The sequence below is a fragment of the Palaemon carinicauda genome, chromosome 22 (genome assembly GCF_036898095.1).
Source record: "Palaemon carinicauda isolate YSFRI2023 chromosome 22, ASM3689809v2, whole genome shotgun sequence".
Lineage (NCBI taxonomy): Eukaryota > Metazoa > Arthropoda > Malacostraca > Decapoda > Palaemonidae > Palaemon > Palaemon carinicauda.
In genome coordinates this window covers 86,772,959-86,798,514 of record NC_090746.1, presented here as the reverse complement: position 1 = coordinate 86,798,514, position 25,556 = coordinate 86,772,959, and the positions used below count along the sequence as shown (strand labels likewise).

At 35.0% G+C, this 25,556-nt stretch overlaps 1 protein-coding gene across 5 annotated transcripts in view; it reads right to left on the bottom strand.

Annotated features, from left to right (window-relative positions):
* Nucleotides 1-25,556, bottom strand: part of LOC137616586 (microtubule-associated protein futsch-like) — a 79,482-nt gene that overhangs the window by 36,646 nt on the left and 17,280 nt on the right. For 3 of the 5 annotated variants that reach the window (XM_068346471.1, XM_068346473.1, XM_068346475.1), the window contains exons 2-7: nt 25,370-25,512; nt 9,545-9,691; nt 8,929-9,138; nt 6,397-6,471; nt 4,642-4,864; nt 2,062-2,208 (exon numbers count right to left, since the gene is read on the bottom strand). In XM_068346471.1, coding sequence (XP_068202572.1) covers nt 2,062-2,208; nt 4,642-4,864; nt 6,397-6,471; nt 8,929-9,138; nt 9,545-9,691; nt 25,370-25,512 — 945 coding nt within the window. The remainder of the gene's footprint in view (nt 1-2,061; nt 2,209-4,641; nt 4,865-6,396; nt 6,472-8,928; nt 9,139-9,544; nt 9,692-25,369; nt 25,513-25,556) is intronic. The other 2 variants (XM_068346472.1, XM_068346474.1) reach the window with 2 other exon arrangements.

Sequence of the window (25,556 nt, the reverse complement as noted above, 5' to 3'; positions counted from 1 at the left end):
ATCCTTGTCCAAGCACTCTAGCATTCACCTCTCTCACCACTCCATCAACATACAAGTTAAACAATCACGGCGACATCACACATCCCTGTCTCAGCCCCACTCTCACCGGGAACCAATCGCTCACCTCATTTCCTATTCTAACACATGCTTTACTACCTGTGTAGAAACTTTTCACTGCTTGCAACAACCTTCCACCAACTCCATATAACCTCATCACATTCCACATTGCTTCCCTATCAACTCTATCATATGCTTTCTCCAGATCCATAAACGCAACATACACCTCCTTACCTTTTGCTAAATATTTCTCGCATATCTGCCTAACTGTAAAAATCTGATTCATACAACCCCTACCTCTTCTAAAACCACCCTGTACTTCCAAGATTGCATTCTCTGTTTTATCCTTAATCCTATTAATCAGTATTCTACCATACACTTTTCCAACTACACTCAACAAACTAATACCTCTTGAATTACAACACTCATGCACATCTCCCTTACCCTTATATATATATATATATATATATATATATATATATATATATATATATATATATATATATATATACACCCACATACTAGATATACACTCGTACTTGCACCACTACATACGTTATCCATGTCGCTTTCTGCTTGAGGGGAGCGACATGGATAAAGAATTTTCACCTTTGCTTTTTTAACTGCCGTGGCTTAACTGCATTTTTCCTAAAACTGATTGATGCACGAAACATATTGATATCCATCAAGAAAAACAATATCAACACATATTTTTGGCACCCGTTTTGGATTTATGGTGGCCATTTGGTGGCCACATTGGAAAGATGGGTTCAGTTTATCGATTAATGGCAGTAAGGATGCCAAAAATCTGAATTCACAATCGTTGTATGAACAGTATGCAACGTTTTTAGACTTATAGAATGAAAATATTTGAAATATAGAGGGGGTGCTGTCATTTGTGGAAAAGTCAGTCATCTTGGATTGATTGATTGATTGATTGATTATTAGTTATCTGGCATCCTGACATCCAAGGTCATTGACACAGATAATCATCTATGAAATAGCTGAATTATATTTTGATTTGGCTATAGGTTGATTTATATCTATGCGGATAATAAGAGTTCTCGTGCCATATCTGCTGCGTGTATTACCACTTGCATTTTATTTCGCTCTACTATTGGGTCTATCTCTTAAAAGGTGATTAGAGTACTTCTCTTCTTTACAGCAGATACTGCAAATCTCTTTAAAACTCATGCCACTTTTACGATGAATGCAAGCTTGTTATAATCTTTTGGTAATGAAAATGGTTTGAACAGCTCTTTTCATGAAAAATAATTTTTAAGCAAATCTCTACAGGAATTCTTTGCGGAAAACAAGTTGAAGACCATTTTTATGTGACGATTTGATAACATTTATTAATTTGCTTCAGCTCAACCCTAGCATTGGATTTTGTTTTGACCATAAGAATAATGGATATAAAAAGATAGAAATTAGTTCATGATATTTGTAAAGTCTAGTAAATAAAAACATATATAAATCTATAGAGAATATTTACCGAAAAGTTTTAAAAGATACAGAAAATGAGAGAAATAATGTAAAAGATTAAAGACGTATTCCAGTAAAAAATAATATTTGTCATAGCATTTTAAAAGGTTTAATAGCATTTCGTCCGACAACCTTAAAATAAAATAAAAAAAAGTTTTCTAGTTAAAAAAAAAAAAGATATGTTATATTAAAAAGTGCTTCTTTTAATTTGTAGTGATCCATATAAAAGTATTAGTGACACAAAATGATAATCATGTTTTCTGTCTAAAATTGTGAATTGGAAATAATACATTCCACTGGACCACTTGCTTTATTTGCTATTCGAAAATTTCTCCAAAAACTTAATTCCATAAATAAAAACATATTAACAATTTAATTAAGAACTAGTCTGCCTAACGATTTCTAAAGATACGAAAAAATACTAAATGAGGGACATAAATGATATGAAATAAAATTAAGCAAATAAAAAGATTATCTAAACTTTGATTAGTCACTAACTCGTAACTGTTAGCAGCTCACCTTGTTGTTGACCATGAGGAACAGGGGATGGTTGGGGCTGCGGCGATGGTGTGGAGTGGGGTGTCCCCCCCGGTGGCAAGAGGACATCCGGAGACACTTCCAGAGACGGGCAGGGAGAATCGGAGTCGTCCAGTTGTGACTCCACTGCTGGAAAAAAATATTCATTTACATCATTTAAGAATGAACATTTATTCTCCTCTTTTCTTATTAAAATTGGCTCTGTATCTTTTCTGACTTTCACTTGTGAGAATTACGAAAAAATCTTATCTTTATTATCATTAAAATTTTTGCTTTTTAAAAGACAAACCAATCTTCGTGAAATTTATAAGTAAGAATAAGCTTCATCAAATGTAGAAAGAAAAATAAGGAAAATGTTGTCCATTTCAATAAGGAAAAGGTACAAATGTCAAATGAACGAAGAATACTTAGAGAGAGAGAGAGAGAGAGAGAGAGAGAGAGAGAGAGAGAGAGAGAGAGAGAGAGAGAGAGCAAAGATTAGTGCAAAGAACCAGGAACGAATAATGACATTGCAACAAACACTCTAATATCAAAAGGCTCCGAAAATAGACGCACAAGTTGACGTTAAATGGGGAAATATAAGAGCTGTACGCGTGAGCTGTTTTATTATAAACTGATTGAAATCTAGCATAAAATAAAAGATACCGGAATTAATGTTTATGGGGAATACCTTGACGACTTAAGATTTGCTGATCATGCTAATATGCAAAACCCTTTCATCACAATAAAATATCCCCTCTCAGAAAGGATATATATATATATATATATATATATATATATATATATATATATATATATATATATATATATATATATATATATGGTGTTGAGATTTTTATTAATAAAAAACCCACTCCATTGTCTTTGTTCTTTCATGTCCTCTGAAGCAAAATATATGAGTGGGTTTTCTTATTAATCAAATTCTTGCAGGTAACATGGATTAGTGATAGAATTGCTGGATTAAGTATTAAACAAAATAAAAATTGTAAACTGAAGATCATTCAAACGTATGCGCCAACATCCCATACAGAGGAAGAAATATAACTATTTTTATGAAGACCTAGATTTATATTTGAAAACACATGAGACTCAATTTATATATGTTATGGGAGATTTCAATGCTGAAGTAGGCCAAAAGGAGAGAAGATTATCAGCTGTAGGTAAATTTGGAGTAGGCACAAGAACTAACAAAAGAGACATGCTTTTAGAATTTTCTGAAACAGTCTAAAAGTCATGAACCCTTTTTTTTTTTTTTTAATAAAACGAAACAGGAAATAGGCACGAAGAAGCTCAAACGGAGAAACGGAAAACGAAATACATTTAATCTCGGTGAAAAGGGTATTTTAGCTAAAGATGTAACAATGTTAAACAAGTTAAAGTCTAGCGACCTTGGAATGGTGAAAAAAAAAAAATTTGGTTAGATCTAAAGAACGAGAAAAACTAATTTTAAAGAAAGAAAATCTGATGAGCTTTGTTTAGCAATACAAAATAGGTACTCCAAGTTACATGATGAAATGGAAGCAAGAAGAAATGAATAGTAATTCAACAAAATTCATATTAGAATCAACATAAGAGGGTTAACATAACGTCATTGCTCACTATAAAAATAAATTTGTAATTAATCACAACTCATTACCAAACAAATTCATATAAAAGTAATGATAAAGCGCGATAGATCAACAATTTATACAAAAATTTGATATAAAATAAAGTTCTCTCACATAAAAATATTTTTTACGAATATTTAAAGATATTATCCTACGTATTTGAAAATTTGTCACGTTTTCTTTGGTTTCTTAAATTCTTCTATGCGGTGTAAAGAAGTTCTGTTTACATCAATAAGAAGTTCAATTATTCTTCGACATAAAGGAATAGACCAAATATTGATATCTGTTATAGTATGGCTGTACCGAAGTGCAGGAATAAATTTATCTGCGAGTGTGTATATTTTGCCAAAATTCATGAGTCACAGACCGATATTGTCACACGCAGGATCATCTGTTTGTGGACAAATGTAAGACGAAGGGTCTTTAAAATTATGATTCAGAAGTTTTAAATAAAAAGCTGAGAAAACTGAATCTATAGAATATAGTAGATTTTGATACTTAAGATTATATGAAAAATAATGATTACATAATTAGCAATTAATGCATATGGCTGTCTAAATCTATATCAAATGTTATTTTTGCTTTATTCAATGTGTTGTATGAAATTTTTTTCAAAGACAAAAGCGAGTGAAAAGTACTTGTATGGGGTCCCAATAACTGCAAAAGATTATTGCGGATAAGGATATGAAGCTAAGATTATGGACGTCCACTTGATGCCTTGATTTTGTAATTACTTCCATTTTCTCCTCTTTGCTCTACCTTTACTAATTAAATGAAATCACTTCGTTATTTGTTCTTGCTTCAATTTACAGAGCTAGATAGGCTATTTTGATTAGAGATGAATATGCTTTCTTGTCTACCATCAACATGCAGTCACTTTTATTCATGGATCTTTATGTCCCCTTCCAATCAAGATAAATGAGTATGTAAGATGATAAAGTAGTGTCAGACTTACCAAGTAGATGGGGTGCTTCGAACTGAAATGAATTCTTCTTGCTGGGTGAGGGTGGAAGTGACGATGACCCACCAGTGATTGAAAAGAGGCCATCGCTTTTGCCATGATGTTGCTGAAGATGATGTTGGCTTGTTAGGAAAGCCTTCTTCACTTTGGTCCAATTCGAGGAACGCCTCGGCGAGGGTGGAGTCATGGGTAGTGATGGAGAAGTACGCAGCTCCATCTTAAAAAGAATGTGAGTCTCAGAATGCAAAATGAAAACTTGCATGAACTGAACTTTCTTCATTATATTATTTTTATCGCAGAAACATTTTGCAGGATGATGTGGTATTATATTACAGGTATAGAAAATAAACACGTGCAATAAAAAATTACAATAATTAGAATGGCAAAAATTTAAAGTTTCAAGTTTTTTTTTTTTTTTTTTTTTTTTTTTTTTTTTTTTTTTTTTAATAAGATACTGTCTGTTCTCTTTTATGAAATTGTGGTCACAAGTATGTATATGTAATAGGAATTCAGTTTTGTAACTTTGTGTACCATACAAAGAACTTTAATAAGTGATTAACCGAAAAGAATTGGAGGCAATGTGTTCTATAAATCAACCTAGGTTTCACGGATTGATTGCAGCTCAAGAGAATAAAACCCATATTAGAAAACAACTTTGTCTGATACAATGACACATAGGCTTTAGGGTTGTAAACCTTTGGATTATTACATATCGCATTATATACCTATAAGCGCAAAGAGAAATAGAATTACGGTTTATATTAAGTGTGAAAAATAAAAAATAGTATCAAGAAAACACTTAACCATCTATAACTAAACAGCTTCTTTCTCAGCAATTAGGATACAAGAACTGGAATAAGTATTAGCAACTATTAACAAGAAATGGAAATAGTTTACTAGCATCCCAAGACAGACATGATTGATGCTAGAAAAGGACAAAGATCTGGAAGTAATTTTAACCTTCTGGAAGCTTTTTAAACGTTATAGAGCAGTGGTTCCCAACCTTTTTCCTGTCAATTCCCCCCTGCACCCAGTGCAACCCTCCAGATTTCCCCCTTCATGTGTATGAGGGAAAGAGTAGTTGAAACACACTGTGACGACTTACTAATATATTTTTCCATTATACAAATATACTGATAAACAAATAGTAACAGAGTAAAATGGATAGAGAGCGGTTAGTAACAACTAACCGCATAGCCATAGAGCTATGAGGTTAGTTGTTACTAACCGCTCTCTATCCATTTTACTCGGTAACTATTTGTTTATCAGTATATGGAGAGCGGCTAGTAGCAAAATAAAAGGACTTTTGCTTATTCTTCTACTTCAAAATTGAATTAGTGAGAAGGTTGAGGCTACTTCTCGTGCACCAGTGTATCAATATCAGGGCTAGCTTTATCACCTGATACTTTTTTTAGTTAGTAGGTAGTGTAATTATTTCCCCCCTGGTAGCTTCAAATTTCCCCCCTGGGGGAAATTTCCCCCAGGTTGGGAACCACTGTTATAGAGGCTGTCTGAGCAAAGATCTGGGAGTAAATTTAGCCTTCTAAGATTTATGGACAGACGCAATAAGTAAGAGAATAGTAATACCTTGACATACGAGCATTCCGAGATACGAGCTAGTCTCCGAGCAAAATTTTGTACCGACACAAAATCACTTACAGAAGGATATTCCCCATTTAAGATAAGTGGTTTATCTTTTTAAGACAGAGATAAGGAAACTGGAACTGGAAAGACGAATTTGATTCTTACCTGTAAAGGAGACACTTTCCGTCTTGTTGGTTCAGGGGACTTTTGGGATGCTGATCTCGATCTCTTTCCAGCTTCCTGGTAGAATGAATTGTTTATATATTCTCATTAAAATAAATTCCCTTTTGAGAATATTTTAATGTACTTACTTTACTAAAGAATGGGAATCTGTTGTGTTTCAACAAAAGATTGCTGGCTTTATAAGAAATAAAGTATCAGTATCCATTCGGATACTTCCTAAATTATTTGACCTTTCATAAGAAATTATATGGCCAGTAGGGATTTTCCAGGAAATTCAGGCTATTAGAACTTTATTTCGAAAGACTAGAAAGGGGAAAGTATACGCAAGAAATTAGAGATAGGAATGAAATGACAATATCAAGGGATTGTTCTGAATGATAAATAGAAATGAATTATTTTCAACACTGCAACATTACTGACGTGCTTGTAGATTGGTGGACGCAAGTCAACTCACGCATAGACAAATGTAAGTTTCTTCCAATTCTACTAAATCAAAGAGATTAGGCGTAACCTAAAAGACCCATCCTCCATCCACCAATACTTACATCGGCGTGCCTTAATAGAAAAGGGGACAACACCCCAAAGCAATCTCTAATAGGACTAGTTAGCAGGTGTGCTGCAATTCTATAAAATACATACGTACATACACATACCAAGGCACTTCCCCCAATTTTTGGGGGTAGCCGACGTCAAACAAATGAAACAAAAAAGGGGACGTCTCCTCTCTACGTTCCTCCCAGCCTGACAAGGGACTCAACCGAGTTCGGCTGGTACTGCTGGGGTGGCACACCCCACCCTCCCACATTATCCACCACAGATGAAGCTTCATAATGCTGAATCCCCTACTGCTGCTACCTCCGTGGTCATCCAAGGCACTGGAGGAAGCAGCAGGGCCTACCGGAACTGCGTCACAATCGCTCGCCATTCATTCCTATTTCTAGCACTCTCTCTTGCCTCTCTCACATCTATCCTCCTATTACCCAGAGCTTCCGTCACTCCATCCATCCACCCAAACCTTGGCCTTCCTTTTGTACTTCTCCCATCTACTCTTGCATTCATCACTTTCTTTAGCAGACAGCCATTTTCCATTCTCTCAACATGGCCAAACCACCACAACACATTCATATCCACTCTAGCTGCTAACTCATTTCTTACACCCGTTCTCACCCTCGCTACTTCGTTTCTAACCCTATCTACTCGAGATGCACCAGCCATACTCCTTAGACACTTCATCTCAAACACATTCAATTTCTGTCTCTCCGTCACTTTCATTCCCCACAACTCCGATCCATACATCGCAGTTGGTACAATCACTTCCTCATACAGAACTCTCTTTACATTCATGCCCAACCCTCTATTTTTTACTACTATCTTAACTGCCCCCAACACTTTGCATCCTTCATTCACTCTCTGACGTACATCTGCTTCCACTCCACCATTTGGTGCAACAACAGACCCCAAATACTCAAACTGATCCACCTCCTCAAGTAACTCTCCATTCAACATGACATTCAACCTTGCACTACCTTCCCTTCTCGTACATCTCATAACCTTACTCTTACCCACATTAACTCTCCACTTCCTTCTTTCACACACCCTTCCAAATTCTGTCACTAATCGGCCAAGCTTCTCTTCCGGGTCTGCAACCAGTACAGTATCATCCGCAAACAACAACTGATTTACCTCCCATTCATGGTCATTCTCGTCTACCAGTTTCAGTCTTCGTCCAAGCACTCGAGCATTCACCTCTCTCACCACTCCATCAACATACAAGTTAAACAGCCACGGTGACATCACACATCCCTGTTTCAGTCCCACTCTCACCGGAAACCAATTGCTCACTTCATTTCCTATCCTAACACATGCTTTACTACCTTTGTATAAACTTTTCACTGCTTGCAACAACCTTCCACCAACTCCATATAACCTCATCACATTCCACATTGCTTTCCTATCAACTCTATCATACGCTTTCTCCAGATCCATAAACGCAACATACACAACCTTACCTTTTGCTAAATATTTCTTGCATATCTGCCTAACTGTAGAAATCTGATTCATACAACCTCTACCTCTTCTAAAACCACCCTGTACTTCTAAGATTGCATTCTCTGTTTTATATAAAATACCCATATAAAACCATCTTTCATACGTTGCATGAGCCCAAAATTAAGTCTTTTAGTAACTAATCCCACTGAAATTTATTTTCTATATAAATCTTAGACATTAAATGTTTATGTCATAAGGCTCTGCAAATTATTGGACACTTGTTAGGATACAGATACATTATATGGTCTATGTTAAAAGTTATTTCTTATTCGTTTTAGATACTAAACACATAAATCCATGAAGGTTGCATTTGATTATGAAACTGAAGGAAAATATATCGTTAGTTTATCTAACAAGATTTTTGTATATTGCTTAAAGACAGTGATTAGTGAGGTATCTCTGAAAATGAAAGTAATGGAAATAAAAAAACATAGTAAGAAGACTTGTATTACTGAGGGAACTCACTTGCAGAAGGCTGAGGTTTTCGCTTGAGGGTACCGTGATTGTTAGTTGAGGCTTAGATCTCCTTACACCTAAATTTGTAGAAGTAATCTGAGTCTGTTCCGGTCCAATCCAGACATTTCCGGTGGTTTCCCAATCCATGTCTTGCCCCTCCATGCCTCCAGTGGGGTCCAAAACATCACTAGTGACTCCTTCGTAATCTACGTCATAATCCTGTCACAAATCCATGGCAGAGAAAATATTGTAGGTCTATGTTGTAATAAAGATTATTTCTTGTATGTAAGTGCGTACTACTCTACGTTATATCCAAAGCCTATTGTAAAGTAAGAATATAATCTTTAAAGACCTAGGTCTTTATGTTTCGGTTCACAGATTCAGAATAAAATATCGAATACTAATATGTAATCTGAGAGCTATCATTTTGATCTGAACACAAGAATCTGACAAATAATACAATTTATACAGTAAGGAGCTGATAAATATTGTTCCAGATATACCTACTAAAATGTCCACTCTAACCTTATCAATCATGAATTGACATTTTGACAAAAGCTCCACTTCCTCAAATGATACCAAACGATAACTAGAACTGACTAGTCATAGTACAGATGGTTCTTACCTCAGGATCAGAGGCAGCCGAAACTTCAACAGCTATGCCCATGCCTGATGCCTCATGGCATGGCCGATCACATGTTGATTTGCGGTGAGATGAAGCAAAAGATTTTTTTCGTACACTGTCCCTTCTTGTCGAGATCATATTCTTTACCTGAGAAAGTCGACAGAGAGGGAACGGATTTTAAATCAATCTTGTTAAGAGGCAATGAGAATATTACAATTTGTGTGTTACATAAGACTCACACTTTTAGATCTCAAAACAAAATTTTCATTGATTTTCCCTTTCTTTTCTAATAGTACGTGATATGTCAAGGATGTAAGAGCATTATTAGTCGCTCAAGTACATGATGATTTATATCGGCAAAAAATATGAAATTCTGTCAAATTCTTAGTATTTAGTCAAAACTACCGAATCTTTTTCATGGATAAAGTAAAGTACATTATGCATTAAGAATTTGTCTCAAAACTCAACAAAAAAAGCCGTAGAAGACTTGATATTTTTATCCATCAGATTTGGACTTACCACTGCTTCTCAAATGGGAGGTACTTAACCAGTGGAGAAATTGGTGGGTAATTTTAGTTAGAGGGACAATAAGCACAGAAAGAATAGACTATACATTGTACAATATATATATATATATATATATATATATATATATATATATATACATATATGTTGTGACGGGCCGAGAGAAGGTTGTGACTCAAAGGCAGGATGAAAGCAACGGAATCACAACCTTCTCTCGGCCCGTCACATCGGTGACCCCCGAGTGACACGAACACCCAGCCTTCTGACGGGCCGAGAGAAGGTTGCAACTTAATTGCTTTCATCCTGCCTTTGGGTCACAACCTTCTCTCGGCCTGTCACAATATCAATACGTACAACTGTAAGAATGCTTACGAATGATCAGATTCTACTGTAAACACCAGCTGCACCTAGACTGAATTCCGTTTTGGGAAGCAGAATGGATTTTTTATTCACTTCCAATAATTACTTTGAGAACAATTTCAATACCTCATATTGACATGAAGTATTCAAAGAAGATTTACAGTACATGATTACTGACTGTCATTGCTGTTATTCTCTCACGTTATTTGAATAAAAGTATAAGATATTTTTACCAGATGGGCTGATTCGTCCTGGTCTGTGTAAGACATAGGCTCTGGCTGCATCAGTAGCTCGTAGCAGAAAATGCAGAAAACATGCAAGGCTCTCTGGATGTAACCAAATCATTCATAATCTACAAAAACATTCTAAACATAACTCGAAGGTTATTGGCATTGGCAAGTCTTCAAAATAACTACACATGGGCTGTAAATACCTGTAAATATCGGATTCTATCTGTCTCGGAATCAAAGACCCGAAGGGAAATTAAGTCTATGATACTAGTTTCTGGTTAGCCAAGGAATCGAACCCAACCCCAAGAAATTGAGGTTCCAGTGACTTACCATCTAGCCACAAAGAGAGATAAAAATTTATTACAACTTTCCCATAATTATTCCTGTCGAATTCAGTATTTTTTTGTACTTAGATTCGAAATCAACCCATCTCCACCTTTGTAGCGTGATGAAAAGTTTACAATACTTGGCTATGATAATGATAATTTTGCTACAATGTTGGAGATGGGTTAATTTTGATTCTAAATACGAAAAACCTTAATTCATCAGGAATATGTATGGGGGAGTTGTAATAAACTTTCATCTCTCTTTGTGGCAAGGTGGTAAATCACTCGGCAAACGAAAATCTCCCACAAATTGGGCAAACCAGTGTGTTGCAGGTTGGAAAAGGGGAGGGCTGGGAAGGGATAAATTCGTGTGTGCGTGTGTGCGCATATTCTTTTAAATATTTACCCGTCATTTTTGACGGGTCACGTACACTAATATATATATATATATATATATATATATATATATATATATATATATATATATATATATATATATATATATATATATATATATATATATATATATATATATCATTATCATCATCCTCATCTCCTCCTACTCCTATTGACGCAAAGGGCCTCAGTTAGATTTCGCCAGTCGTCTCTATCTTGAGCTTTTAAATCAACACTTCTTCATTCATCATCTCTCACTTCACGCATCATATTTCTTGGCCATGTAAGCCTGGGTCTTCTAACTCTTCTAGTGCCTTGTGGAGCCCAGTTGAAAGATTGGTTAACTAAGCTCTCTTGAGGAGTGCGAAGAGCATGCCCAAACCATCTTCACCTACCCCTCACCATGATCTCAACCACACATGGCACCCGAGTAATCTCTCTTATAGTTTTATTTCTAATCCTGTCCTACCATTTAACTCCCAATATCCTTCTCAGAGCTTTGTTCGCAAACCTACTAAATCTATTGGAGATTGTTTCATTTTCATACCATGACTCATGTCCGTACAGTAACACCGATCTGACTAAACTAATATATAGCCTGATTTTTATAAGTAATTTCAGGTGATTTAATTTCTAAATTTTACTTAACCTAGCCAAATGTATAGGGACAAATTATGTTATTCTTAATGTCCATCTATTAATATAACTCTCATTATATGTCCTGCCAATGTACCTTTCGTTTTCTTATATGTTGTTAGAATATCCTTCACTTTAGTTTGCTCTCGTATCCATGTTGCTCTTTTCCTGTATCTTAGTGTTAGTTGTATTATCATTTTTTTCCATAGATCTCTAAGTTGAAGTTATAGAAGTTGCAGAGATTTATATGCAATGCTATACAATAGTGATATAAGAAATAACTTTGCCAATAGAAACAATGAAACACCTGAGCTTATAACAAGAGTAACAGTAGGATACGTAAAGAAAGCATTAAGAGGTATGTAAAGAGTCAAAGATGCTGTAGAAGATGACCTAACACTAGATTTGATAATATATGAAAAATATTTCACAGTAGTAAAACTTGCTGAACTTTTTACACAAAATGCCTGCAAGAATGCTCTATTCCTACAACTTGGAAAAATATTATTATTATATTAATTCACATAAAGGGAGATATAAAGGGCCTGCAAAATTACCGCTCAATAAGTTTACTCTTAGCAACATGTAAAATATTTACAAAAATCGTAGTACGACCAATAAAAAGACACCAAGATTTTAATCAACGAAGAGAGCAGAGAGGTTTTAGAAGCAGGTATTCACCAACTGGTCATTTCCATGTAATTAATCAGGTAAGGGAAAAATCGACATAGTATAACAAACCACTAAGTATGGCATTTATAGACTGTGAGAAAGCTTTTGATTCTGTCAAAACTTCAGCAGTAATAAAAGCCCATAAAAGACAATCATTAAACAAATACCGATTAGAACACTTGACTTGACATATTTTTACCGGAAATACAGTAATCCTGAAATAACATAAAGATAGTGAGAAAATTCCAATTGAGATATGAGTTAAATAGGGAGACCCTATCTCTCCTAAATTATACACAGCGTGGCTTGTGGAAGTTTTTAATATTTATACCGGAAATACAGCAATCCTAAAAGTATATAAAGATAGTGAGAAAATTCTAATTGAGAAAGGAGTTAAATAGGGAGACTCCACCTCTCCTCAATTATTCACAGCGTGCCGTGAAGAAGTTTTTAAGAATTAAGATTGGGAAAATTTAAGAATTAACATCAACAGGCAATACCTGAACACTTTAAGATTTGTAGATGACTTACTTCTATTCACCGAATCATTGGAGGAATTGCAAAAGATGATAGAAGATGATAGAAGGAGAAAAGTAGGACTGAAAATTAATACGATTAGAACTAAGATTATCTTCTTCTTCTTCTTTGTCTACATCTTTTCCCACTTCTATGTGGGGTCGATGTTTCTGGTCTGCTTTCTCCATCTACCTCTGTCCCACACCTCATCACCGGTTAATCCCTTTGATCGAAGGTCATCCTTGATACAGTCCACCCACCCTCGCTTTGGTCTCCCTCTCCTTCTCGTTCCCTGTACCTCCATTTACATCACTCTCCTCCCAATATACTGATCATCTCTTCTCATGACGTGACCATACCACCTCAGTCTACTTTCTTGGATTATATCTGATAGTTTTTTAACTCCTGTGGTACCCCTAATTACCTCATTCCGTATCTTATCTCTCTTATCACCCCACACATCCATCTCAACATTCTCATCTCTGCCACATCCATCTTCTTCTCTTCTGCCTTCTTTATTGCCCATGTCTTCGCTCCATATATCATTGCCGGTCTCAAAACTGTCCTGTGTACTTTACCTTTCAACTTAACCCCTATTTTCCTACTGCATAGTACTCCACGCACTTTTTTCCAATTCTTCCATCTTGCTCGTATTCTGTGGTTTATTTCTGCCCCCAGATCACCATTCTCTGCAAATGTTGATCCTAAATACCCGAAATTTTCAGCTCTTTTCAATCTCTCTCCTTGTAAACTATCTTCCCCATTTTTCAATCTCAAATACTCTGTCTTTTTCCTGCTGATCTTCAATCCCCTATTATCCATTTCTCTTCTCCACTCCTCCAGTTTCCCTTCTACTACCTCTCGCCTAGTGCTTCACAGTATAACATCATCAGCAAAAAGCATACGGCAAGGAGATTGATCTCTAATACCTTGTGTTACTACATCCATGACCAGATCAAATAGGTAAGGGCTCAATGCAGACCCCTGATGTAGTCCCACATTTACTGGGATTAGAACTAAGATTATGTTTTATAGAAATACATATAGACAAGAAATAAGGGTTATGGACAAACCTCTAAATACTTTTAATGAATATACGTGCTTGGGACTGACAGAAATCTTTCTACATGACATAACGCCGAAATTAAAAGAAGGATAAGCATGGGATGGAGAATTTCTGGTTAACAAAATGAAATTTGAATAGTATCGGTACACCGCTGCCTATTGTTCTCTCTTTCATAAATATTATGTGGACAAAATATTTGCCCTAATCAAATTTAAAAAGGCAGATTAAACTTCTTTTCCTCCATCTCACTTTAGGCCTAACCCCTAATACTATACTGGATGCACACTAAACTGGTGCTTAAATCTCGCCCCTCATTTGTAAATGTTGGTGATTGTTGTGAAGGAAATGTCTGTGGAGTTGTTAATAGTAATACTAGTAAAAATAATATTGGTGAAGGTTTGTTGTACTTGATACTAATGTTACATACTAGATAAAATACATATGAAGTCAAGGTATTACAACGTGTTTGTGTGTTAAACGGTTTTATCCAAGTGTGTTAAATAGGTTGACTATTGTGTCCAAGTTAAAAGTAAACCTTATTTACAAACGGGAGCAATTCATTTAATTAATTTTTTTTTCTTTTTTTTGTGCATCACGTGATAAATTGAAGTAAATGACACCTACCATTTTACTGTTTGAGGGGCTACATATTATTCCAATTGTTATTTAGTTGGTGATATGTTTAAAGTTAATGGGAGTCATTGGGGAGGTAAAATGATCAAAAGAAGAGCCACACATCCACTTGGCGGTGCTTCATTCATGGGAGAATCGCACCTGCCAGGCAATCACGAACACAAGCCAGCCAATATGACTCATGCAGTCTGATGTCACCTGTGCATTTCCAACAAATATCAAAATTTGGGTAATTCATATAATTTATATTAGTAAATACGTATCAGTAACTACATCTGTGCATTAGTTTTTTTTTCAAATAATCATCACTATTTAATGACTATTTAAGTTAAATTCTAACTATACTGGCAAACACTCCGCCCTTAGTGACTCACACTCATGACAAATTTGTTGACCACATGTTTATGTATGAGTGGTTACAATACTGTAGAAGAGCTCTCAGTTAATAAAGTTTGATGCCGCGAGAAAGAAACATGTGAGAGCTATGAATGAATACAGGAAAATAAAGGACATCCTTTTCAGGTAGGACTAATATGACGCTAAAATATTTTTCTCTTCTGCCAGTAGTGAGTCAGACACAGATGAGCTTACACAATAAATATAGTCACTTATTTGACCATTTTCATTCATTACCCTTATACTATATTATTATTATTATTATTATCATCATTATTATTATTATTATTATTATTACTATTATTATTATTATTATTATTATCACACGCTAAACTATAACAATGGTTGGAAAAGCAAAATGCCATGAGCCCAAGGGCTCCAACAGGGAAAATGGCCCAGTAAGGAAAGGAAACAACGAAATACATAGACTCTAAGGAAAGTAAAGAACAATTAAATTAAAATATCTTTAGACCGGTAATAACATTATATTAAATCTATCATATATATATATATATATATATATATATATATATATATATATATCACAAGAGGGATATAAGATAAAACAGCGTGCCCAAGTGTACCATCAAGCAAGAGAACTCTAATCCAAGACAGTGGAAGGTCATGGTGTAGAGGCTATGGAATTACCCAAGACATGGAAAACAATAGCTTGATTTTGGAGTGTCCTTCCCCTAGAAAAGCTGCTTACCATAACTAAAGAGTCTGTTTTACCCTAAAGTTAGTACCTTAATTTCACTATTACTTATCAGAATGTATTATGACTGCCATCAATGTGATAACTTAGTTCATGCAATAATTATTACCACACTCTCCTCATAAAACTAACTATCTACTCCAGGGTTTCCAAACGGGATGTCTGAATTATCCTAAAACAAGAGATAAATCTACCCAAAATCCTTACTTATTACCATAGAAGTGCCTATGAAGTGTAGTAATTCGTTTATGTATTAAGTGTGCCCTTTTTAATTGAGTTTTGTCACTGTTCTAAATTCTTTGAAAAGGAGAAGACATTTTTTATACTTATAACCAAATTAGAAGTTGAGAATAGACTGCATATAACCCTAAAGTACTAAAAATTCACAATACATAAGGTCTGATTACCCTATTTAATGTACTTTAACCTAAATTTTAGATCATGTTCTACTATCGAAATGAGTGTTCTTGGGAATTAGATATTCATAAAGACAATTACAGCGAAGTAGTTAACTCATTGGGTGAAGAAGAATTTTTTGATTGTGTGAGTATTTTCAGTTGTATAGGTACTCCCAGCTACATGGCGAAATGGAAGCAAGTAAAGAAGAAGTGAACAGTAGTTTAACAAAATTTGTATTAGAATCAGCACAAGAAAAGGTAGAAAAGTTCCTAAACAGGATCAAGGAAAATTATCACTAAATACCAAAAAAAAAAGAAGAAAAAGATTGAAAATGAGGGTAAAATCCAAGAAAAATTAAAAAGAATTAGGCCTAACAGAACTATCCAAAACAATAAACAAACTAAAAACCCAAGACATTCATAAACACAATCAGACCGGAATTGAGGAAACACTAAAGAAAGGAAGAAGCATTAAATTGATGAAAAGAAGACTTGGAATAGGGAACCAACAGATGTTTGCTTTAAAGGATGCAAATGGAAATATTATCAATAATAGAGATGGAATGAAAAATATTGCTGAGGATATTTATACAATACTATACAATACTGAAACATCCGAGGCGGTACCAAAAGTAAGAGTAGAAGTAAAGAAAGCATTAAGAGGCATGAAAATAGGCAAAACAGTAGAAGAAGATGGCCTAACAAAGGAATTGATAATAAATGGATGAGATTTCATAAAACTGTCTGCAAGAATGTTTTGTACCTACAGAGTGGACAAATTTTGTTATCATACTAATTCACAAAAAGGGAGACAAAAGACCTGAAAAATTACAGCCGACTAACTTTACTTTCGGCAATATATAAAATATTTATAAAGATCATATCAGGCTGAATAGAAAGGCAGCTAGACTTTAATCAACCTATAGAACAAGCAGACTTTAGAAGTGACCATATCCATATAATTAACCATCTGATGAAAAAATCAACAAAGTATGACAAAGCATTTATAGACTATGAGAAAATTTTTTATTCTGTCAAAGCTTCAGCAGTAATGAAAACCATTCAAAGACAAAGAGTAGATGAATCTTATATTATATAACTCTTGAAGATATGTATACAGGAATTACAGCAATCCTAAAACTACATAAAGAAGGTTAGAAAATTCCTATTAAGAAAGAAGTTAGACAGATGCTCCATCTCTCTTAAATTATTCACAGCACGCCTGGAAGAAGTTTTCAAAAATATAGATATGGAAAATGTAGGAATTAATATTAATGGGGAATACCTTAACAACTTAAGATTTGTAGATGACACAGTTTTGTTCAGTGAGTCATGGAGAAAGTGCAAAAGATGATAGAAGATCTGAATAGAGAAAGCAGAAATGTAGGACTGAAAATGAATGAGTAAAATTAACACAATGTTCAAGGAAAATGCAGAGAGACATCAAATAAGTATTATTGGTGAAGCTCAAGAGATTGTTAATGAATATATGTACTTAGCACAGACAGTAAGAGTTTCTCCACGACATTAGACCAAAAATAAAAGAATTATAAGCATTGGATGGAGAGTTTTTGTTAAACAAAATAAGAATATGAAATTTAAAATGCCACTTTCTTTAAAAAGAAAAGCATGTAATCAGATGATCCTATCAGTATTAACTTCTACATCAGATACTTAGAGCCTTAGAACACAAGCTAGTTCCAACTCAATGAGATATGGAAAGAATAATTATGGGAATAACATTTAAGATACAGGAAAAGAGAAACATGGATATGAGAGCAAACTAAAGTAGAGGATATTCTAAAATGTAAGGCAGAAAAATGGACATGGGTAGGACATATAACGACAATGACAGATAACACTCGGGCATTAAAAATAACAGAATAAGTCCCTAGAGACTACAAAAGAATGAAGAGAAGACGATAGATTGACAAAATAAGAAAGAGTGTGGGTGTGAAGTGGCATAGTAAGACCAGAAACGGACGGGAGTGGAAGGACATATCTGAGGCCTTTGTTTTGCCATGGAATAGTAATGGCTGATAATGACAATGACATACAGTATATATATATATATATATATATATATATATATATATATATATGTATATATATATATATATATGTATATGTATATATTTATATATATATTTATATATAAACATATATATAAAACCATATACATATATATGTATATATATACAGTATGTATATATATATATATATATATATATATATATATATATATATATATATATATATATATATATATAGACAGATAGATAGATACCTGTTGAGATTTGAGATACTACTGCTAGAGAGTTATTGTGCCCCTTGAGTGGCCAGATAGTACTACAATAGACCCCTCTCTGGTTATAGCTCATTTTTCCTTTACCTACACATACACCGAATTCTCCTCTTTCCTCATACAACTGACAACACTAAGACAACCGAAAAATTCTTCTTCACTCAAGGAGTTAAGTATATACATACATACATATGTATATATATACATATATACACATATATATATGTATGTATATATATGTATATATATATATATATGTATAGGCACACACAAACACACACATATATGTACATATATATACAGTATATATATATATATATATATATATATATATATATATATATATTGAAATATATTAGTCTACTTTACTACATTCCAGTAAATTTGTCCAACCTTCCAATCCAACAGGTGACCCAACTGGTATAATTTATTTTGAATTACCTTACTAAGTAAATACATGATTGAAATCAATCGTTTTCAATAGAAAATAGATCTCTACCTTATTGTAGGATCGAACCTTAGTCTCTTCAAGCTCAAGATGGAATTAGAAATAGAAAAATGTGCTCTAGTTAATAAAGCGAAAGGAAAAGTGACTAGGACGGAAGGCATAAAGCTGCCAGATGGAAATGTCATCATGGATATAGACGAAGCAGGCTATAAATACATCGGGGTAATAGAAGAAGAACCAATAAAACACCAAGAGATGAAGGAAAAGATTGTGGAGATTGCATGTAAAGAATCAAGGCTATAATGATGTCAAAGCTTAAATCTGGAAATGTAATAAAGGCTACAAAAACCAGTTCAGTGCCAGTAATCAGGTGCAGTGCTGGAATAGTGAAGTGGAAGAAGTAAGAGCTATGCAACATTGATAGAAAAACCAGAAAGGTAATGAACATGTACCAACCACAGCACCCAAGAGCAAATATTGGCAGGCTCTATATACCACGGGGTGAAGGAGGCAAAGGACTCATCATTATAGAAAAAATATTGACAGACTCTATATACAACGAAGTAAAGGAAACAAAGGACTTTTCATTATAGAAGATTGTGTCTACATCGAAAGTAGAGCACTGGGACAGTACCCAAAGACCAGTGAAGATGAATGGCTAAAGAGTGCATGAGAAGAAAACCTAATAAAGGAGGATGAGGACCTAGAAGTGTATAAGAAGAGAACAGGAAAAGAGACTAGAAGAATGGAAAAGAAAACCAATGCATGGACAATTCCTGAGACAAGCTGAAGAGTTAATCAGTATGGAAAAATGGAAATGGTTATAGACGGGAAAACTTAAGGAAACTGAAGGGATGATAATGGCAACACAATACCAGTCCTTAAAAAAAAGATATGTTCAACAAGCAATAGTGGAACTATCATCTCATCAAAGCACTAGTTCAGAATCAATATAAGAAACAGCATGATACAGTGGATAAAGTTCTCCATTGGATTCTTTAAAAAATATCCAATACAATGCAGTAATACATAGTAAAAACATCAACCTTAAGCTGTGATAGAAAATGATATGGCTAAAATACTCTAGGACTACAGTATAAGAAGGGGCAGGATATCAAAAGTTCATCACTCTGGTCGACAAGACAACGAATAAGGTATTGGTCATAGATGTCACAGTACCGTGTAACTCAAGATTGGAAGATAAAAGGAAAAAATATAAAAGTACCAAGACTTCCGAATTAAACTGAGAAGGCTATGGAATATGCAAGTAGGAGAGGTGCCAATAATCATAGAGTATTAGGCACCATACATAATTCATTGAAAAGGAATCTTAAGAAGGTAGGATCCGATATAGGCACAGAACTTATATGTACTTGAAACAGTGCATATAGAAAGGAAAAGTGATGGATTCCTATGGAAGCTGGATTTAACTCAGAACCCTACAGCATAAACCACCAGTGTCTGTATTATTATTATTATTACTATCCAAGCTACAACCCTAGTTGGAAAAGCAAGATGCTATAAGCCCAGGGGCTCCAACAGGGAAAAATAGCCCAGTGAGGAAAGGAAATAAGGAAATAAATAAATGAAGAGAACAAATTAACAATAAATCAATCTAAAATAAGTAACAACGTCAAAACAGACATGTCATATATAAAATATTAACAACATAAAAAACAAACATGTCATAAATAAACTATAAAAAGACTCATGTCCGCCTGGTCAACAAAAAAGCATTTGCTCCAACTTTGAACTTTTGAAGTTCTACTGATTCAACCACCCGATTAGGAAGATCATTCCACAACTTGGTAACAGCTGGAATAAAACTTCTAGAGTACTGCGTAGTATTGAGCCTCGTGATGGAGAAGGCCTGGCTATTAGAATTAACTGCCTGCCTAGTATTACGAACAGGATAGAATTGTCCAGTGAGATCTGAATGTAAAGGATGGTCAGAGTTATGAAAAATCTTATGCAACATGCATAATGAACTAATTGAACGACGGTGCCAGAGATTAATATCTAGATCAGGAATAAGAAATTTAATAGACCGTAAGTTTCCGTCCAACAAATTAAGATGAGAATCAGCAGCTAAAGACCAGACAGGAGAACAATACTCAAAACAAGGTAGAATGAAAGAATTAAAACACTTCTTCAGAATAGATTGATCACCGAAAATCTTGAAAGACTTTCTCAATAAGCTTATTTTTTGTGCAATTGAAGAAGACACAGACCTTATATGTTTCTCAAAAGTAAATTTACTGTCGAGAATTACACCTAAAATTTTGAAAGAGTCATACATATTTAAAGAAACATTATCAATACTGAGATCCGGATGTTGAGGAGCCACCGTCCTTGACCTACTTAAAATCATACTTTGAGTTTTGTTAGGATTCAACTTCATACCCCATAATTTGCACCATGCACTAATTCTAGCTAAATCTCTATTAAGGGATTCACCAACCCCAGATCTACATTCAGGGGATGGAATTGATGCAAAGAGAGTGGCATCATCTGCATATGCAACAAGCTTGTTTTCTAGGCCAAACCACATGTCATGTGTATATAGTATGAAAAGTAATGGGCCAAGAACACTACCCTGTGGAACACCAGATATCACATTCCTATAATCAATATGGTGCCCATCAACAACAACTCTTTCAGATCTATTACTTAAAAAATCAATAATAATGCTAAGAAACGACCCACCCACTCCCAACTGTTTCAGTTTGAAAACAAGGGCCTCATGATTAACACGGTCAAAGGAAGCACTAAAATCAAGGCCAATCATACGAACTTCCCGACCACAATCAAGGGATTTCTGTACAGCATTGGAGATTGTAAGAAGGGCATCACATGCTCCAAGGCCTTTACGAAAACCAAATAGCAAACTAGGGAGTAGATGATTACCTTCAGCAAACCTATTAAGACGTTTTACCAGAAGACGTTCAAAAACTTTAGATAATATGGGAGTTATGGAAATTGGGCGGTAATCAGTGGGACTTGAGCTACCACAAACACATTTACATAGAGGAGTAACATTACCAATTCTCCAACTAGTGCTAAAAGCTCCTCTTCTTGCTAACTTGCGCAAAATAACAGATAACTTTGGAGCTAAGAAATCTGCTGTCTTTATAAAAAACAAAGGAAAAATACCATTTGGGTCTACACCTCCATAAGCATCAAGGTCCACCAACAGAGCTTTAATCTCACGAGATCGAAAAGCTAAACTAGTTAGTTTAGCCTCAGGAAAACAGGAATGAGGAAGTTCAAGTTTATCATTACTCTGTTTACTGTCAAAAACATCAGCCAAAAGGGTTGCCTTTTCCTTTGGACAGTGAGTGACTGAGCCATCTGGTTTAAGTAAAGGAGGAACTGTTGCATCTACACCAAAGAGTGCAGATTTAAGGGTAGACCACCATTTATGTTCCTGAGTTGTACCAGAAAGTGTTTCTTTTATGGTTAAATTGTACTCCTTTTCAGTTGAGGCATAAACTCTCTGAGCAAAAGCTAAAAGCTGAGTATAGTTGTTCCAGGTCAAATCTGATCTGTTACCTTTCCAAAGATGATAGGCCTCCTGTTTCTCCAAATAAGCACGTCTACAATCATCATTGAACCACGGTTTGTCCTTCACTCGGTACCTTAGCACACGAGAAGGGATACGCCTATCAATTATGTTGACTAGATTCTCATTCAAAGGGACAACAGGATCTACACTATTATATAATTGTGACCAATTCAAGCACAAAAGATCATGTAAAATCCCATTCCAGTCTGCTTGGGATTTCATATAAATTTTACAAGAATATGATATATCAGGGACAGGCTGCTCAATCTTCACTAATAATGAATTCAAGGCATGATCAGATGTCCCGACTGGAGAACCAACCTTACTAGTTATAACGCCAGGGGAGTCAGTGTATACGAGGTCCAAGCAATTACCAGACCTGTGAGTAGCTTCATTTATGATTTGCTTACAGCCTGATTCAGAGGCAAAGTCTAAAGCTCTTAAGCCATGGCGATCGGTAGGAGAGATAGAATTTAACCATTCCCTATGGTGAGCATTAAAATCACCAACAAAGACAAAAGAAGCCTTTCTATCATCTTCTTGTATCTTAGCCATAATGGTAAGAAGACAATTGAAGATAGAATCATCTATGTCTGGATTCCGGTAGATCGAACACAAATAAAAGTTGTTATGCCTGCCACAAACTTTTATTACCTGAATCTCATGACATCCACATTGATAGCAGGACTTATGAGAAGCAGGGTACTCGGTCCTAATATACACCGCCATTCCCCTGGCCCTAGGGATGGCATCACGTTTCAACATTATTGGCTTCTTAAAACCAGTTATAAGGAGCTCAGATGAGTGCCTCATATTAGAAACTAAAGTTTCTGAGCACAAAAGAATATCATACTGTCTGGACGCAACTGTAAGGTCTTGGATATTTGCATGAAAACCACGAATATTGCAATACAGAAGACGACATTGACGAAATCTAGGACGTACTGGTCCCGGATTTCGCTCAATGTCTCCAGACAGCATAAGAATTAATAGAAATAAAAAAGAGACATCATACTTAAAAACTAGATTAACAAGAATTATAACAAAAACAATACGTACAGAATTATAAACAAAGTGATTGAGGATACCCATAGACTATAGTAAAAAGTCGGAAAAACTGGTCAACATGGAGGAGCCGATACACCATGCAAGGCTAAATACCCTCCAGGATAGCCACTTCAACTGAAGGGAGGACAGTAAGGATGGTTTTGAGAAGAAAAATAATCAGAAAAAGGAAAAGACAACCTCTTGATAAACCACCATGGCCCTTCTATTAAGCCTGCCCAACACACCATTTCAAAAAAACAAGAGGAAGAAAAAAAAAGAAAAAAAAAATAAGATAGAATAGTGTGCCTGAGTGTACCCTTTGATTAACAAAAGAAAATAATAATAATAATAATAATAATAATAATAATAATAATAATAATAATAATAATGCAAATGAAAATCTCACCAACTAAGTTAGAGCGCATTTTATTTGGCATTTTTAACTGGAAATTATTCTCTTGGGAATGGCCTTCAAGGCTATTTAGATCTTTCATTTTCATTCATGGTCCCATTGTGTTTTAAGTCCGGTTAAGAAAAGAAAAAAATAGTGATGCTCTGTATAAAGTCCTTATGGATCCACAAAAAGAGTTTAGTAATAATAATAAGGATAATAATAATGATAAAAAACAATTTATTATTATTATTATTATTATTATTATTATTATTATTATTATTATTATTATTATTATTATTATAATTTTCAATAGACTTATTTTTTTTAAGGTTAGTTGGTAATCCAAATCATTGAACCATATGATATAAGTGATCCACATTTTATGAAATATGTTTTGTCAACATACAAGAAAAAAGCTATCAGAGAACTTATAACCTTCCCAAAAGCAGAGTCCATTAAGCACCTTTTTCAAACGACAAGAAATGATTGGTCAATGGGATCCAACTAAAAATAAAGGCTATTCGCGGAAGAAATTTTAAATGACGGAAACTTAATCTTTTAGGAACAGTGCGCAAAGCCTTTGTATCTTAACCCTGGAAATGGCAGTTCTTTCCAAAAAAATCTGTAATTTTTTTTTCCCCAAAATCTAAACACTAGTTGCCCCAGCCGAGCCGTCCAACCTTTGCTAGGATTTTCGTCAAAACTTACATAATCTTTTACATAAAGGTTTAAAAGGTTTAAAGGTCGCTCATGAATGGCAGAGGCAAGGGACAGTGACATTGCCATAGCAAGCAGGACAATGAGCTAGAGACTGACCATATATTATATGATCAGCGCCCAAGCCTCCTCTCCACCCAAGCTAGGACCAGGGAAGACCAGGCAGTGGCTACTGATGACTCAGCAGATAGACCTATAGGTTCCCCCAAACCCCCCAACCTTAGCTCACAAGGATGGTAAGGTTGCAGACACTAATGGCACTAACGAGTTTGAGCGGGACTCGAACCCCCGACTGGTAAACACCAGGCAGAGACGTTACCAATCAGGCCACAACAAACAGACATAAAACAACAAGCTGGTCCAAAAACATGACACCCTGAACTGAAAAAAAGAACATGAGATATCCGTAAAAGATATGGAAACTTCTTCTCAGATCTGTGAACTATTACTGTGCTTAATCAAGTGCTGGTCGCTACTGACCTTTCCCCATGCTGACCTGTGGCCTTTCTTTTCTTTATCGTGAGAACGTGCTCTCTCTTCCCTTTCTAAGGTTGCTACTCTGCGGTCATCTTCGGAACTTGAATGTCTTCTGCAAGGGGATTCTGGTGGCTCCAGAAACTGATCTGAAAGGAAAAGCGAAAATGATTAAGGAAGCTCTTAGAAGCAA